The sequence below is a fragment of the Physeter macrocephalus genome, chromosome 5 (assembly GCF_002837175.3).
Source record: "Physeter macrocephalus isolate SW-GA chromosome 5, ASM283717v5, whole genome shotgun sequence".
In the NCBI taxonomy this organism is placed as follows: domain Eukaryota; kingdom Metazoa; phylum Chordata; class Mammalia; order Artiodactyla; family Physeteridae; genus Physeter; species Physeter macrocephalus.
In genome coordinates this window covers 13024690-13038961 of record NC_041218.1, presented here as the reverse complement: position 1 = coordinate 13038961, position 14272 = coordinate 13024690, and the positions used below count along the sequence as shown (strand labels likewise).

Sequence of the window (14272 nt, the reverse complement as noted above, 5' to 3'; positions counted from 1 at the left end):
AATGATGCCCGGTGGGTTTATGAGAAAGTATTTTTTCTTCAGGTATTTTTCACAGTTTTTACAAGACATGGGTATTATAGTTTAAAAATAAAAAATAAAATAAAAATTCAAATTAAAAATGTCTTTTTATAGAGGGACTACAATCTCCCTTGTCTTCATATTCATCAGTAAGAAACATTTATTGAGAGCAGGCTTCTCTCTGAGTGTAGCAAAGTGCTGTTTTTTTTTCCTGATATGTGTACTTCATAGTAGGAAACTAGGATCTTTAGTATAATTGATGTGTATATCACATTTATACCCATCTTACAGAACTTAAAATGTAATTTTACTAATATAATGTGGAAGTTTTATAATTATTTTATCTTAGCCTTTATAGTACTGTTGATCCTGGGTGGAGAATAAAATCTAATCTAGCTCTGATCTTATTGGAGAATAGTTTGTGCTTTAAGAGCCAATAGATCTTTTGACGTAGTTTCTAAGAAGAAAACAGGAACAAGTTTGTGGTCCATGAAAATTGAATCCACTTCTTTTATGATAAAGGAAATACAAGTTGTTCATAATAATTTTTTTAAAACATTTGTAGGTTATAACTGGAGTTCTTCGAAGAGCAGATGAGGTGAGCTTTAAAATAAGAATAACTGCATTTTGACTTTTATTTCTTTCTTGACTTTATTTCTTTCTTTTACCCTTTCTCCCCTTTTTATATTTTAAGATGGGCACAAATTGTGCTTCCTTGGATTTTAGAAAATAAAGTACTTTTGCCTATGTCACAGAACACTTTTATTAACTCAGGGTGGACTTCTCCGCTTTGGGAATCCAGGGTATCCAATGGCTTTTACCAAGAGTTGTTTAAAATATAAAATTTCCCTATAGAATCTTTTCTTCAAAGGATTCCTTCATTAATAAATTGTGGTATATTCATATATTGGAAGCCATACAACAGTTAAAATGAATGAACTAGGTTTATAAATATCTGGTAAATCTAAAAAATATTCAGTAAAAAAAGGCAGGTTGCCAAAGTATGTTATGCATTTCTACAAAGTTTTAAAATTCAGAAAACAAAGCAACAGTTAAAATGAATGAACTAGGTTTATAAATATCTGGTAAATCTAAAAAATATTCAGTAAAAAAAGGCAGGTTGCCAAAGTATGTTATGCATTTCTACAAAGTTTTAAAATTCAGAAAACAAAGATACTCTTGATAGATGCCTAAACTATGTAGTGAAAGGAGAGCGATGTGGATGGAAAGGAATCACACCAACCTCACGATAAAGGCTTCCTCTGGGAAGGGAAAGGGGGTAGGATGAGAAGGGACTTGAATTGTATCTGCATCACTTTCTTTCTTAAAACTCTGAAGCAAATATGGCAAAATGTAGTATTTGTTAAATCTGGGTCTTGGGTACATGGGTATTCGTGAGATTACTTTAAATTATTGTAGAAAAGTGTGATAAAATATTTTATAAGTAACAACAAGAAAGAAGATCCTTCCCAGTCCCTTTGGTAATAGTAGACTGAGCTCAAAATAATCTTTAGGAACCTTACGGTATCTGTTTATTTGTGGCCTTTAATTAAGTCCTCTACTATGCCATTCTTCTGCTACTTGACCTTGCTTATTCTCTTAGCCTTGTTTATACTTGAGGTGGTTTATAAGGCACTTTCACCTGTCCTCAGTCACTGTACAAATGTTAGACATTTTTAGTTGAATTGTATCTGCAACTTTGTCAAATAGTGTGGCAACATAATACAGTCTGTCACAATCGTGCATTTATCTAATATCCAAGACCCTCATTTTCTTAACCAAATTTCTTTCAACCAGTTGCCATTAGTGAGCACCCAAATATTCCTTCCAAATTTGAAGGTATGTTGTTTTCATGAACTGCCTTGTTCTAGAACCTGCTTCCTCAGTATTACCTGGTTGCTGGTCTAGGGTTGTGGGGAAGCAGGCCCAGGGTCAGTTACTTTGTCATAGTGGACACACCTGTGCCTCTCTGTTCAACCTCATTTTCTGACCATAACAATAAAACTTTGCTCTTGTTTTCTTCCCCGCCAGGCTACCTTCAGTAAGATTCCCATTGGATTTATCCCACTGGGCCAGACCAGTAGTTTGAGTCAGACACTCTTTGCCGAAAGTGGAAACAAAGTCCAGTAGGTTGTCAATGTGGGATGGTAGCATTTGTGGGTGAGTGAGCCTGGGAATGGAAAATTCACACGTGTGATATAATTTTCTTTTTGAGTTTTGATAGCCTGAAACTTCAAATCATTAAGAGGAAGAGATCAGAGTTCAAGCGTTGGGTTGATTGGGAAGTTTCTCTGTTGGGTTGTGGGACCCTGGTGATCTAATGTTAAGTCCTCAGGTCAGGTATGGAGATGAATACTGATGTCCTTCTGCCACTTATGAAGATAGCCCCACTGATCCAAGCATACTGTTTGTGTGCTTTTGTGTTGTAAGAGTCTCTGGTGAAGACATATTTGCAGTGATCATTTGTTTGCTCTGAGTATGCATGATGACAAATAGCAAGTTCCCTGTGGAGACTGGGCCAGCAGCAGCCTTGGCTCCATTACCTTGATAATATAAGTAGGTAAAACAACCAAATATAGTTACATCCTTTAGGGAATGCCAAAAGTAGAAGGCAGTGTGGATAAAGTAGACAAAGTAGTGCAGCCCTGACATTAAATTAAATTGTTGTGAGTCTAACAGTGTCCTCAGGAGTCAGGCACGTTGTTATTATTGCTCTTTTCTTTCAAAAGCATTATGTAAACAAAGATTTAGTCTTTCAAGAATATGGGAATCTTGAATTTGAGTCGTAGCTTTGACAATGATTAAAAATATAATCTTGGACAAATCATTTTCAGGCAGGGTTCTCATTGTTAGTTGCCTGATCTTTAAGCTTTGTGATACATTGGGGGAGGTCAATAAAAAATATTTGTTGAATGAATGAATTGAAATCTTCTCAAGACATTTCTTGTTATAACCTTCTAAAATCAATAACAATAATAATACTCAGGTGATTTTCTGTTTTGGATTTTTTTTTCTGCTTTGGGATTTTTATTTTAGATTGAGGTATAGTTGACATAAAACATTATATTAGTTTCAGGTGTATAACACGATGATTTGATATTTGTATGCTACCACAATAATTATAGTTAACATCTGTCACCATTCAGTAGCTACAGAATTGTTTTTCCTTGTGATGAGAACTTTTAAGATATACTCTCTTAAAAACTTTCAAACATGTAATACAGTATTATTAACGTTAGTTGCCATGCTATACGTTCCATCCCCATGACTGACTTATTTTATAACTTGACTCCCTTCACCCTTTTTACCAACCTCCCACACCCCACCTCTGACAACCATCAATCTGTTCTCTGTATCATCTATGAACTTGATTTTTTTTAATTTAAATTTTATTTTATTTATTTTTTGGCTACATTGGGTCTTCGTTGCTGCACACAGGCTTTCTCTAGTTGCTGCGAGCGGGGGCTACTCTTCCTCGCGGTGCACGGGCTTCCTGTTACAGTGCCGGCTTCTTTTTTTTTTTTTTTAATAAATTTATTTATTTATTTATTTATTTATTTATTTATTGGCTGTGTTGGGTCTTCGTTTCTGTGCGAGGGCTTTTCTCTAGTTGCGAGCGGGGGCCACTCTTCGTCGCGGTGCGCGGGCCTCTCACTGTCGTGGCCTCTCTTGTTGCAGAGCACAGGCTCCAGACGCGCAGGTTCAGTAGTTGTGGCTCACGGGCCCAGTTGCTCCGTGGCATGTGGGATCTTCCCAGACCAGGGCTCGAACCCGTGTCCCCTGCATTGGCAGGCAGATTCTCAACCACTGTGCCACCAGGGAAGCCCCTACAGTGGCTTCTTTTTGTTGTGGAGCACGGGCTCTAGCGCACAGGCCTCAGTAGTTGTGGCGTGTGGGCTTCAGTAGTTGTGGCTCGCGAGCTCTAGAGTGCAGGCTTCAGTAGTTGTGCCGCACCGGCTTCAGTAGTTGTGGCTCGCAGGCTCAGTAGTTGTGGCGCACAGGCTTAGTCGCTCCGTGGCATATGGTATCTTCTCGGACCAGGGCTCGAACCCGTGTCCTCTGCATTGGCAGGTGGATTCTTAACCACTGCGCCACAAGGGAAGTCCCTTTTTTTTTTTTTTTTAAAGATGCCACCACATATAAGATATCATACAGTATTTGTCTTTCTCTCTCTGACTTACTTCACTTAGTTTAATACCCTCCAAGTCCATCAGTGTTGTTGCAGATGGCAAAATTTCATTCTTTTTTATTTCTGAATAGTATTCCAGTGTATGTGTGTGTGTGCACACAAATCTATGTATATATGTATCTCACATATATATCACATCTTCTTTATTCATTCATCTGTCAACGGACACTTAGCTTGTTTCCATATCTTAGCTATTGTAAATAATGCTGAACAACAAACATGGGTGCATATATCTTTTGAGTTAGTGTTTTTGCTTTCTTTGGATAAATACCCGGAAGTGGAATTGCTGGATCATATGGTAGTTCCATTTTTAATTCTTTGAGGAACCTCCATACTTTTCTCCATAGTGGCTGCACCAATTTACATTCCCAGCAACAGTGCAGGAGGGTTCCCTTTTCTCCATATCCTCTACAATACTTGTTATTTCTTATCTTTTTGATGATAGCCATTCTAACAGGTGTGAGGTGATGTCTCATTGTGTTTTGATTTGCATTTCCCTGAGGGTTATTGATGCTGGGCATCTTTTCATGTACCTGTTGGACATCTGTATGTCTTCTCTGGAAAAATGTCGATTCCAATTATCTACCCATTTTTCAAGTGGATTTTTTTTTCTGTTGAGTTGTATGAGATCTTTATATATTTTGTATATTAACCACTTACCAGATACATGATTTGCAGATATTTTCTCCCATTCAATAGGTTGCCTTTTCATTTTGTTGATGGTTTTCTTTGCTGCACAGAAGGTTTTTAGTATCATGTAGCCCCACTTACTTATTTTTACTTTTATTGCTTTTGCTTTTGGTGTTAGATTCAAAAATCATTGCCAAGTCTTAGGTCAAGAAGCTTACCCTCTATGTTTTCTTCTAGAAGTTTAATGGTTTCACATCTTATTACATTCAATTCTTTAATCCATTTTGAACTAATCTTTGTGTATGGTGTAAGCTAGTGGTCTAGTTTCATTCTTTTGCATGTGGCTGTCCAGTTCTGCTTTGGGATTTTGAATAGGCTGGTTTTGTGGATTTATTTTTGCTGTTGTAGTTTTAGGAGTCATCTTTTATCTTTTAACTTTTTTTTTTTTTTTAGATAAAAACCTTGCCCCATATATCAAACACCAGGCATAAGCGTAGACATATATCAGGCCTTTATTAAATTGTATCTCATGCTTCAAGCCTTAGTTTGATGGGGAGTGTTCAACTCTTTACCAATTATACTGCAGCCTAATGTGGCATTTCAGTTTGCCATATTTTTTTTCCCAGTTTAGAATTTCTGAGGGGCTATAACTATGACAAACAATGAATTAAACCTTTTTTCTTATCTGAGACAAATCCTATCTGGTTTGAGTCTTGGTTACTTTAGATAGCTAGTCTTTCCCCCTGTCAGTATAGATTATTAGAACTGCTTGCCAGCATTACCAGATATGCCGGTGATGCCGAGGTAGGACATGTCCCTTAGAGAACGCCTCACCTATCCAAAAGCCAGTGTCTGTGCAGTGTGGCTGCCCTCAAGGTCTTAGATAGCCTTCAGTTTTTTAGGAGCTGATTTTCCCTGTAGTTAAACTAATGTTGTTGCTGCTTCTATTTATAATTTAAAGATTTATAAAACTTAATTTATAAGCATGCCCCAGGGCTCTTAGATAATTAAGTCAGTCTGCCCTGGGTTCATAATTTTGTAGACCTCTTAACATGGCAGATGCCTGAGGCTACTTAAAAGAACAAGGCTTTGCTTTTTGCATTGCTGTCAAGATTTGTTGTACCATAATTACTACAAAAGAAAAAAGAATTTTGAATTTGGAATGTTGTAGATAAATAATCCTAAAAAATAGCTGTTTTGTGCTACAGTGCTGCTTTATTTAGAACTTTCAATTATTGCTGGAGAATGATAAATTTAAGGTTGCATTTTAACCATCTTCTGCCAAGGAATTTTGAAAAAAAATTAATAGAAAAAGGCATTTTTCAGTTGGAACATTTTTTAAAGGTCAGCCTCTCAAAAGCACTTCTTAAACCTCTTAATGTGCTAGGTGCTACTCAGAGCAAGCACAAAACTTTAGGATTCTTTCTAATAACTTCCTTTGAAATTAATGTATTCATATCAAATTAATCTAAACTGGTGATCCTGTGTCTTGCTTTCTCCTAAATTGAATCTCATTTTCTAAACTTCTACCTACTTCTCAGATAGCAACTGTATTGGAGGGAAAATGGGATAAAGATATGTTGATAGAGAAATATGAGAAAGTAAAGTAGGCTGTTCCTTAAGTTTCACCTTGCTTCCTAGGGAACCCAGAATGTAATCCAAGCATTGGAGTTAATGTGTATATTTTGGGGATTTATTATATTTTGCTAAGATAACTCCAGCAAATCCTGTCCTTTAGCTATCCTTCAGATTATTAGAGTAAAAAGGAATATGGTTTTTGAAGTGCTTGACTTTCATTCTCTTACAATGAATGAAAGATGTTGTATTATTATTTATCATATTTTCCAGCGATAAAAGTCAGACACTATGTAGAGACTCAATAAATGTGAGGTAAATAAATGATTGGTGCCTTGTATAAATTTCTCTTTGCCAAAGCCTTCTCTTTGAGTCTGTATCAGAGCCTTCCACTAGAGTTGTATCAGTAATTCTTTTATACACCTTTGTTCTGCTTTCTTGGAGTATTTTGAAGGAATTTGTCTTTTTCTTGACCTAGCTGTTAGTACTCTGGGTAGGAGTGTGGTTGTGTGTGTGTCTGTGTGTGTGTGTTGGGGGAGATGTTGCTTATTTTTCACAACATGATCATTTCCTTCTTGTTATCTTTTAGACATATTACAGATGCTACACTTGCCATTGTGAAAGGAGAGACAGTTCCACTTGATGTCTTACAGATCAAGGTAAGATCTTTTCATCAGTTTGAAAAAATTAACAAAGTAATACACACTTTAAAAAAAATGTAGTAGTTCAAATAAGATTATAAGGAAAACAACTGTCCCTCTTCTTACCCTTTCCTATCTGAAGTATAACCCCCCAGAGAAGATAATTTTACCTGTTTGTTCTAGTTATCACTAATTAGAATGCTCGTGATGCTACTTTTTAAAATTGTGGTTAAAAAAAAAACAAACCCACAAAACATGAAATTTACGATCAGAACCATTTTTAGGTGTATAATTCAGTTTAAGCATATAATACTACTTTTTGGTTTATCAGTTTTAGACCTTATCTCTTGGCCTATCAGAAGTCCTCTGTATCACCTCTTAGTATAGTTGTATCATGATTTTTAGTTCCTCTGATTACCTTTGGCCCACAAGTAACTCTTCTGTTTTATATGGTTGTTTTGAGTATTAAAAGAGCCAATAAATATAACGCACTTAGGACAGCACCTCATTTCGTCTCACCTGTTTGTATGGTGGCCACCCCTCTATCTCATGCTCTGCCAAAGGTGAAACCTTTCTCGTGACCCATCTGTCTTTTGGAGGGCCTTCTCTTTGGAATTCAGGTTACTTGGTTTTCTTGCATTGTCAGCTCTCTGATGGGCTTAAGAATAATTATGATTCTGTAGATTATCAGGCTTTTTCTCATTTTTAGGGTGGGAACAATGTTCTTTGTTGCTTCCTACATCCTAGAGAGGAGCAGAACTTCCCATTTTTCTATTGGGTTGTCTAATATTTTCTTACCGGTTTGTAGATGAACTCATGAATTATTCTAGAAAGATATTTGCTCGCTTTGCCCACTGAAGGGGCCTAAAGGCAGTGACACCCAACAACAATGAGCATATCTGACATCCAGTTTTGGTCTCTAAATACCATTCCCTAATAAAACTTAACAGGATTCTGTGAAAAGATGTCTTTCAGAGGCAGGGCAAGAATAAGGCAAAGAACTAATCAAAAACTAATGAAGGCAACACAAAATAGGAGCCCGCCTGATGGTACCCTATTGGCCAATTTTGGGATAGCTTGAACATCAAAAAGAATAATGCTAGTGGCTTATAATACATTAAATAAAAATGATGAATCTATGAATCTATACTTATGTTACAGAAGAATTGCCAAATTATAAATGTATAAGATACAACAGAGTTAGAGAATTACCATTTGGCACTCACTAATGAAATCACTAATTCAAACAGGGATCATCAATGGATGCTATACACATTGGATAAAAGGTCGTTGAGACACAAATATCCACACAGTCTCAAATTATCGCAAGTTACTTAATAATTACAAAGGGAAAAAGTACCTTTATAGTAGAGAGATCTAGCATACACCACCTTAACCAGGTGATCAAATAGCATCACCAATAATGGGACAGATGGACATTATCTGCCTCCTGATGTGATATATCGAGAAGGATACAACATCACCTATGTAGTTTTCTACCAAAAACGTTAGTCTTAATCTAACTGAATCTAATAATGAGAAAACAATCAAATCCAAATTGTAGGACATTCTAAAAACAAGCATTGATTTGGCTTCTTCAAAAATGTCAATGTCATGAAATCTAAAGATAGTCTGTTCAAGATTAAGGGAAACTAAAGAAATATCATAATGAAGTCCAGTACAAGATCCTGGACTGGAAAAATGAAAAACAGTGTCAGCCGTAAAAGATATCAGAGATATTTTAATATGGATGATATATTAGATGTTATATGCCAGTGTGAGATTTCTTGAGAGTGACAATGGTGTTATGGTTATGTCTGTGTATGTCCTTGTTCTTGGGAGATACATGCTGAAATATTTAGGAGTGAAAGGTCATGAAGCCTGCAGTTTATTTGCAAATGATTTAACAATACTACAAACTATGCACACAGAGATAAAGCTAATGTGGGGAAATGTTGGCCTGGTGAAGCTGGGTGAGAGGTAAATATGGTATTCATTGCACGTATAAAAGGTTTTTTGGTTTGACAACTTACCAATATTAAAATTTTGGTGGGAAGAAGACCCAATAGCCATTCCTGATTCCTGATCAGAATCTTCTCTCTAAAAAGGGTTTAATTGCTAGGAAAAAGATATTCTCGCTTGATGGTAGTTAAGTATCTATTCCTTCTTCATCTAAATTTCTTCTTTTTCCCCCTGGAAAAGGCAGGTTCCTAAGAAGGCTGAACCATAAAGCCAAATAATCCTATAAACAGTGAATCCTGCATACTTTACTCAGGTTTAGCCTTAGAATATACCAGCTACCTTCAGGTTGTCCTCCAAAGGCTATGCACATTTTATATTCATGCAAGTTTCCAAGTATCTGTGGAAGAAGCCTCCGTACTGTGTCATGATTCCAAACTTCAATCCTAAAATGTCGTTCTAGTTATATGGCATTTGCTATATGCACGTTTAAGGTTGATGAACTCGTGAGCTTGCAACCCATTTCCGTTTTATTTTCCTTTGTGCTTTATGCAGTGATATCTCGACTCTCCACCATGACCTTGTTGGTCAGGATAAAAGCGATTTAAGTTGCAGTTGATTCTTTAACATCTAATAAAGCTTAATCGTTTTCACAAAATGTGCTGAAAGGAACGTTAGCCTGGAAAAGAGACTACAGATCAGCATCCATTATTTTAAAGTATTGTTGCTGTCAGAGGAGTGAATCAGGGTAGATCTCTTAATAACTGAGTGATTTACTGCTTCTTATTTATGTGTGAGAAGCAATACATTCCAGAGTAATTAGGATTTAAATGAACATTCTTGACTGTGCTTGCATTTAAATGTCTCTTGTCTCCTTTATCTTTTTCTTTCAAATATACTGATTCTGTGAATTGATGAAACCAGTATCAAATTTACCACAGGCTCTGTATATTGGTAACACACCCCAGGAAGCAGAAAACTTTTAAAATCAATTCCTAGAAAACATAGTACAGTAGCCTCTACTGTAGTTTCTGAGGCGCCCAGCTAGGCTGAATTTGTCTTCTCTTTTTTCTTTCTTTCTGGAAATTGCTTTCAGAATGTGGTGAAAAGCATTGCAGATGAGGCCTGATACCAGATTCCTCTTCTTTTAAAAAACAAACTGAAACACAAACATATAATGGAAGATTCTCCAAAAATAAAAGAAATAGTCCTTGGAAGCTATAATAGTGCTTTATGTTTTCATTGTATAGTGTGAGTTCGCATCTCCTTAGGACTTCTAACTTAGCGAGGGAGGCAAGATGTGTATTAGTATCTTCACTGGACAGATTTTTTAAAAAGGGTTATCTGATCATATGACTAGTTGTGCTGTAGACAGAAGTAGAATAAGGATTTTCTGTCTTACAGTCCATTGCTTTTTCCTTCACTGCTTTGTCTAGGTGGGATCACTCTTGGCCTGTCACATGATTTTTTTTTTTTTTTGCGGTACGCGGGCCTCTCACTGTCGCGGCCTCTCCCGTTGCGGGGCACAGGCTCCGGACGCGCAGGCTCAGCGGCCATGGCTCACGGGCCCAGCCGCGCCGCGGCACGTGGGATCCTCCCGGACCGGGGCATGAACCCGTGTCCCCTGCATCGGCAGGCGGACTCTCAACCACTGCGCCACCGGGGAAGCCCTGTCACATGATTTTTAAAGGGCAGTTTTCCCATGTGGACATCTACAATGCATGGAACTTGACTTTAAAGTAACTACTCTAAAGATTTATGGAATTCTTCCTAGTTCTTTCTTTTTGGTCTCTCAGTTGGACTCAGACTCTGCCAACCCAGAACCAAATGAGGAAGATAGGGGAGGTGATGAGAGTGAGACTCTCCCCCTTCCCCCTGTCTTTCATTCCTGGCTTCCTTCTGTTAAAGCCCCAGCTCTGATCATTCTCATACGACGGTGCTTAGAGCTGCTCCTGAGCTGCTTCTGCCTTGATTCTTTTTCTTCATCTGGCATCCCTAAAATCCATAGCTCGGGCACTTGTCTAGTTGACCAGGATCGTTTTCTTGTCGCTGTTCCTTAAATTCTGTTCCAACCAGCTCTCCCAGTTGTTTTCCTCTGCAGAGCCTGAGGCCATTTCCCCGCAGGGATTTATTGAGTCAGGGGAGCTTCTGACTTGGAGCAGCTTATCTCCTTTGCTGCTAAGATCTGGCTGTGTGCCTGTCTTTCTGTACAGTATCTGTTCTTGTTTTCTGATCTCTCCATCTCATAATCTGACTATCGCCTAGAACTTCACTGGCCTAAGATACAGTGGTGCTTTGTCTGTTGGCTTCCACTCTGTTCAGCTGACCTTGCTTATTTTTCCTGTGCTTGTGTGTCCTCCAACTGGGACCAGTGTCTCCACTACTGACCCTCAGGCCTCTGCTGAATCCTGAGGGCTCCGTGCCCATCTGCTTTTCTAGACTCTTCACATTCTTCACACTCCTTTCCTACCCCTTGCTGGAACATAGCAACTCAATTCCATGGAACCTTAAGGTTGCAAGGCTTTTTGGTTAATCTCAACAGAAGAGTCCCAAAATTCTTCCCCCTACATGAAGAAAGGGAAAATGGTTTTAGAGCACCAGTCAGGAAATCTTGAGTACTTAGCTCAGCACTTCTTGCTTCCGCTACATGCTTTAGAACAGCATTTCCCTAAGGAATATTACTTATGCAAGATGTCTTTCCAGAGAAGGGCTGAACAGTTAACAACTCAGGAAAGCTGTATATTGTATTTCTTCTTTTGGAAATTTATAATGTACATTAACATATTAAAGACTCTAAAAAGAATTGCAGTAAACATAACTTCTTTCAAACCAAATAAGTTTGATATTTCCCAACTTATTTCAACATGGAATCTTCTATCATCATCATCATCATCATCATCATATCATCATCATCATCAGCTGTAACACTTAACATCTTAAGAAACATTTGGGAAATGTTCCCATTGATACAGCAAACTATTCACATAGTGTTAATTCTCTCCCTTAGGCTAGAGCACCCTTTCTCCTCGTTTCTTTTCTTTCTCTCTACTTTCTTCCCACCCTCCCCAATCTAGGTGCTTTTATTTATTTTTCCTTTTTGGGGAAGGACTGGGGAAATCACTATAGTATGCACTTATTACTGTAATATAGTGTCCTTCCTCAAGGGACCTGATTTCTCTCTCTCTCTCTTTTTTTTTAATTAGCATGCATCTTCCCTAGTCCAGTACTGTATGATTCAGCCTTGTTCCTTCTCTTTCAATACTATATAATGCTTAGCTCACTCTTGGGAACCTCCTAGGTAGATCTGCAAAAATTATAATGAATAGATAAAAGAATGAATCCAGGAATTATACAGATATAGATATAGATACAGATACACATACATATAAATGCTGGATCAAAAAACATAGTTAGATTGCATTAAAAAATTCCACCCCTTATTCCCTGCCTCTGTCAACCACCAATCTGTTTTCTGTATCATCTATAAGCTTGTTTTCTTTGTTGTTGTTATTTTTTGTTTTTTTTTAGATTTCACATATAAGAGAGATCATATAGTATTTGTCTTCCTCTGACTTACTTCACTTAGCACAGTGCCCTCAAGGTCCATCCATGTTGTCCCAAATGGCAAGTTTTCATTCTATTTTATGGCTAAATAATATTACTGAGTCTGTGTGCACGTGTGTGTGTGGTGTGCATGCCACAGTTTCTTTATCCATTCATCTGTCGATGGACACTTAAGTTGTTTCCATATCTTGGCTATTATAATTAGTGCTGCAATGAACATGGGGGCGCATGTATCTTTTTTTATTTTTAAAATTTTTTATAAAGCATGTTCTTATTAGTTATCCATTTTATACATATTAGTGTATATATGTCAATCCCAATCTCCCAGTTCATCCCACCACCACTTTCCCCCGTTGGTGTCGTGTCCATAGGTTGTTCTCTACATCTGGGTCTCTATTTATGCCCTGCAAACCGGTTCACCTGTACCATTTTTCTACGTTCCACATATATGCGTTAATATATGATATTTGTTTTTCTCTTTCTGACTCACTTCACTCTGTATGACAGTCTCTAGGTCCATCCACGTCTCTACAAATGACCCAATTTCATTCCTTTTTGTGGCTGAATAATATCCCATTGTATATATGTACCACATCTTTATCCATTCGTCTGTTGATGGACATTTAGGTTGCTCCATGACTTGGCTATTGTAAATAGTGCTGCAGTGAACATTGGGGTGCATGTGTCTTTTTGAATTATGGTTTTCTCAGAGTATATGCCCAGTAGTGGGATTGCTGGGTCATATGTTAATTCTATTTTTAGTTTTTTTAAAGAACCTCCATACTGTTCTCCATAATGGCTATATACATTTACATTCCCACCAACAGTGCAAGAGGGTTCCCTCTTCTCCACAGCCTCTCCAGCATTTGTTGTTTGTAGATTTTCTGATGATGCCCATTCTAACTGGTGTGAGGTATTTGGCCAACTGTATGTCTTCTTTGGAGAAAGGTCTATTTAGGTCTTCTGCCCATTTTTTGCTTGGGTTGTTTGCTTTTTCAATATTGAGCTGCATGAGCTGTTTATATATTTTGGAGATTAATCCTTTGTCCGTTGACCCATTTGCAAATATTTATAGTTTCCTTTGCTGTGCAAAAGCTTTTAAGTTTCATTAGGTCCCATTTATTTATTTTTGTTTTTATTCCCATTACTCTAGGAGGTGGGTCATAAAAGATCAAGAATGTTCTTCCTATGTTTTCCTCTGAGAGTTTTATAGTGTCTGGTCTTACATATAGGTTTTTAATCCATTTTGAGTTTATTTTTGTGTATGGTGTTAGGGAGTATTCTAATTTCATAATTTTACATGTAGCTATACACTTTTCCCAGCACCACTTATTGAAGAGACTGTCTTTTCTCCCTTGTATATCCTTGCCTCCTTTGTCATAGATTAGTTGACCGTAGGTGAGTGGGTTTATCTCTGGGCTTACTATCCTGTTCCATTTATCTATATTTCTCTTTTTGTGCCAGTACCATATTGTCTTGATTACTGTAGGTTTATAGTGTAGTCTGAAGTTAGGGAATCTGATTCCTCCAGTTCCGTTTTTTTCCCTCGAGACTGCTTTGGCTACTCGGGGTCTTTTGTGTCTCCATACAAATTTTAAGATTTTTTGTTCTAGTTCTGTAAAAAAAAATACCACTGGTAATTTGAGAGGGATTGCATTGAATCTGTAGATTGCTTTGGGTAGTATAGTCATTTTCA

The 14272-nt window shown here is 37.4% G+C and overlaps 1 protein-coding gene across 4 annotated transcripts in view; it reads left to right on the top strand.

Annotated features, from left to right (window-relative positions):
• AGK (acylglycerol kinase) overlaps positions 1-14272 on the top strand; it is a 90805-nt gene that overhangs the window by 51779 nt on the left and 24754 nt on the right. For all 4 annotated transcript variants that reach the window (XM_007103326.2, XM_007103327.3, XM_055084789.1 and 1 more), the window contains 3 exons: positions 584-616; positions 2050-2144; positions 7002-7071. In XM_007103326.2, the coding sequence (XP_007103388.2) occupies positions 584-616; positions 2050-2144; positions 7002-7071 (198 nt within the window). The remainder of the gene's footprint in view (positions 1-583; positions 617-2049; positions 2145-7001; positions 7072-14272) is intronic.